The following is a 3,220-nucleotide window of genomic DNA, read 5'->3' as shown; positions in this document are numbered from 1 at the left end:
TCTTTATCACCTATTTTAGAGCCCTCTTGAAGTATTAGGTAGTCCACCATATCCACAATCTGAGTTTCTACATCTTATCTCCAATAATATTATATCACTAGGGGAAATATATTTGCAAGAGTTAGGGGAAACATGATGAAGAATAGATGACCTAGTCTTCTTGACTTCTAACATTTGTTCCTAAGAATAAAGAGCTATCTCAAGGATGGGAATTTTATACAATAGTTGAAATTCCTTGTCCATGGGGTGTTTTCCTTTTTAGTTTTTATATATGATATTATTTATATTCTTAAATAATATATATTGTACATATAAAATAATTTCTTATATATATTATATATGAATGATTAATATTTTATGATTTTTTTCTATATATAAAAATAATATTATTAGTTTGTATGTATATATTATGTTTTTTAATTTTAAAAACTGTAATTTTTAATTTTACTTTGAATAAGATATTCTTAGTTATTTTGATTTGTCAAAATTAAAAATTAAAAACTAAAAAATACAAACATCCTCATAACATAGAACATTTTTATTTCAATATATAATTTCTATAAAAACATCTCAAAACATAATAAAAATAAAAATAACAATTTCATAATTACACCATAATAGGAGTATTTTGTAAATTTGTTATAGAAGTAACACTCAACTCCACATAATGCTTTTAAAATATCTATACACAACTAGAAATGCTAACATCCGTCCTAATACACCTACATAGATGCTAACATTCTATCCTAATACACCTGCATCCACCTGCATCCACCGCTAGTATAGATGATGCGGCAAGCATGGCACAGGGATTGCATTTAAATCCTCTGCCTTTTTTAGAGTAAGTCCAAACTCGTCCGCCATGTCCAACTGCTCGGAGTTCATCCCCTCTGGAAGTATCCACTCAAAGGAATGAAGTAAAGAAGCCAAAACAAAATTAACCATACGACTTGCCAATGGAAGCCCTGGACAAATTCTTCTTCCCGATCCAAATGGAATTAGCTCAAAGTCTTGTCCCCTGTAATCCATCCTGTTATTCTCACCCTCCAAAAATCTCTCCGGCAAAAATTCTGAAGGGTGCTTCCAAATTGCAGGGTCCATCCCAATTGCCCACACGTTCACCATCACCTGGCTATCTTTGGGTATCAGATAACCCCCAATTACACAGGAACTCTCAGCTTTGTGGGGAAGCAACAGAGGAACAGTCGGGTGCAATCGGAATATCTCTTTCACGGCTGTCTGGAGATAAGGCAGATGCTCTAAATCAGATTCTTCAACTTTTCTGTTGCAACCAACTACTTCACCCAGTTCTTGTCGAACTCGGTTTAATTTCTGTGGATTGCGAATGAATTCTGCCATAACCCATTCAATTGTTGTAGTGGTCGTTTCAGTACCAGCAACAAACAAATCCTGGAAAAAAATACCACAATTAGACATTCTGGCTAAAATATCAGAAATTTGTGAGATCCTTTCAGTACTTACTGAAATCAGGGCTCGAATATCAACAAGAGTGAAGCCATCACTTCTGAAATCAAGCAGGACGTCCAGAAAATCCTTCTTGGAGTCATTCCGCTCAAGGATTTCGCTAGCAGAGGCGAACCTTTTCTGTATGAAGAAATCCACAAAATCATACACAACTTTCAAATGCTTGGCCATCTCCCGGGAGACATTCTGGGGGTCGAGGAACCGGAGAAGCGGAAAAAAGTCAGCCAAATTGGGCGTTCCAGCGAGCTTCATCATCTCCCACATGGAATTTTTGAACCCTGCAGACTCTGGATTGTGAGGATCGAAGACGTTTGTGCTGAACATCATTTTGCCTAACAAATTTAGAGACGTGCAGAACACCGTCCGCCCAATATCCACTACTTTTCCCTTGTCCTCATAAAGTAGTCGAATTGTGTGGAATATCTCATCTCTTCTCAGGTGTTGCAGAGCTTCCATTCTTTTGGGGCTGAAAAGCTCAACAGTTGAAATGCGTCGGAGACGACGCCAGCGAGCTCCGTATTCAGCCCAAATTAGGGAGGATTTGTGATGGGAAAGACACTTGATCATTTCTATTACCGTCCGGCCGGCCAAGATGTGGCCGTGCGTTTTGAGAACCTCCTTGGCCATGGCAGGAGAAGACACCACCACTGTTGTTTTCATTCCCAGACGGAGAGACATGAGTGGGCCGTATTGCAAAGACAGGGCATAGAGAGACTGGTGAGGCCTTTTCCCCAGCTGAAAGAGGTTTCCCACGATAGGCCAAGCAGGAGGCCCAGGAGGAAGAGGAAGCGTTGTCCTACCCCTCCCCTTTCCCCACAGAAACAAGAATAATATCAGTGAACCAGTAGTAAGGAGAAGAGAGGACCAAGAAAATGACGAAGAAAATGTTAGGATATCCATACAAACTGAAAACTATCTTGCTCTATTAAGACAGCCTTTTTCGGTAAGGTTTCCTTAGACGCCCCTTCAAAATATCTTTAAAGATTAGTAGTTTGTCGATCAATGAGGATCACTTATTTTTTTCAAATATAAAAATTATTTTATTTATTATTCTATTAGATAATTATATTTTATAATCTTATTAGTATGATGTAAATTTTAGGATAGAAAGAAGAATAATATCAGCAACCAGTAGTAAGGAGAGGAGAGGACCAAGAAAATGTTAGGATATCCATACAAACTGAAAAATATCTTGCTCTACTAAGAGACCTTTTTTAGTAAGGTTTCCCTTAAATGTCCCTTGAAAATATCTTTAAAGATTAGAAGTTTGTCGAGCAATAAGGATCACTTATTTTTTTCAAATATAGAAATTATTTTATTTATTATTCTATTAGATAATTATATTTTATAATCTTATTAGTATGATGTAAATTTTAGGATAGAAAGCAGAATAATATCAGCGAACCAGTAGGAAGAAGAAGACAGGACGAAGAAAATGTTAGGATATCCATACAAACTGAAAACTATCTTGCTCTACTAAGATAGCATTTTTTAGTAAGGTTCCCTTAGATACCCCTTGAAAATATCTTTAAAGATTATTAGTTTGTCGATAAATGAGATCACTTATTTTTTTCAAATATAGAAATTATTTTATTTATTATTCTGTTAGATAATAATATTTTATAATCTTATTAGTATGATGTAAAATTTTTAGAATTTGTTGAATGTTTTTTTGGCATTTTCATAGTATCACTTTAAACAATAATATCTTATAATATTTTCCATACCTCATTTA

The 3,220-nt window shown here is 35.3% G+C and overlaps 1 protein-coding gene across 1 annotated transcript; it reads right to left on the bottom strand.

Annotated features, from left to right (window-relative positions):
- Positions 1 to 581: 581 nt before the first annotated feature.
- On the bottom strand, positions 582 to 2,437 carry LOC131077447 (cytochrome P450 76T24). Its single transcript, XM_058014941.2, has 2 exons — positions 1,483 to 2,437; positions 582 to 1,410 (listed from the first exon to the last, which is right to left on the bottom strand). Exons 1-2 carry the CDS (start codon positions 2,383 to 2,385, stop codon positions 778 to 780), a joined length of 1,536 nt encoding a protein of 511 aa, XP_057870924.2. The 5' UTR covers positions 2,386 to 2,437; the 3' UTR covers positions 582 to 777.
- Positions 2,438 to 3,220: the final 783 nt, after the last annotated feature.

Source organism: Cryptomeria japonica, chromosome 6 (assembly GCF_030272615.1).
Source record: "Cryptomeria japonica chromosome 6, Sugi_1.0, whole genome shotgun sequence".
Taxonomy (NCBI): Eukaryota; Viridiplantae; Streptophyta; class Pinopsida; order Cupressales; family Cupressaceae; genus Cryptomeria; species Cryptomeria japonica.
The sequence above is the reverse complement of the archived record's forward strand: the minus strand, read 5'-3'. Positions and strand labels throughout refer to the sequence as shown.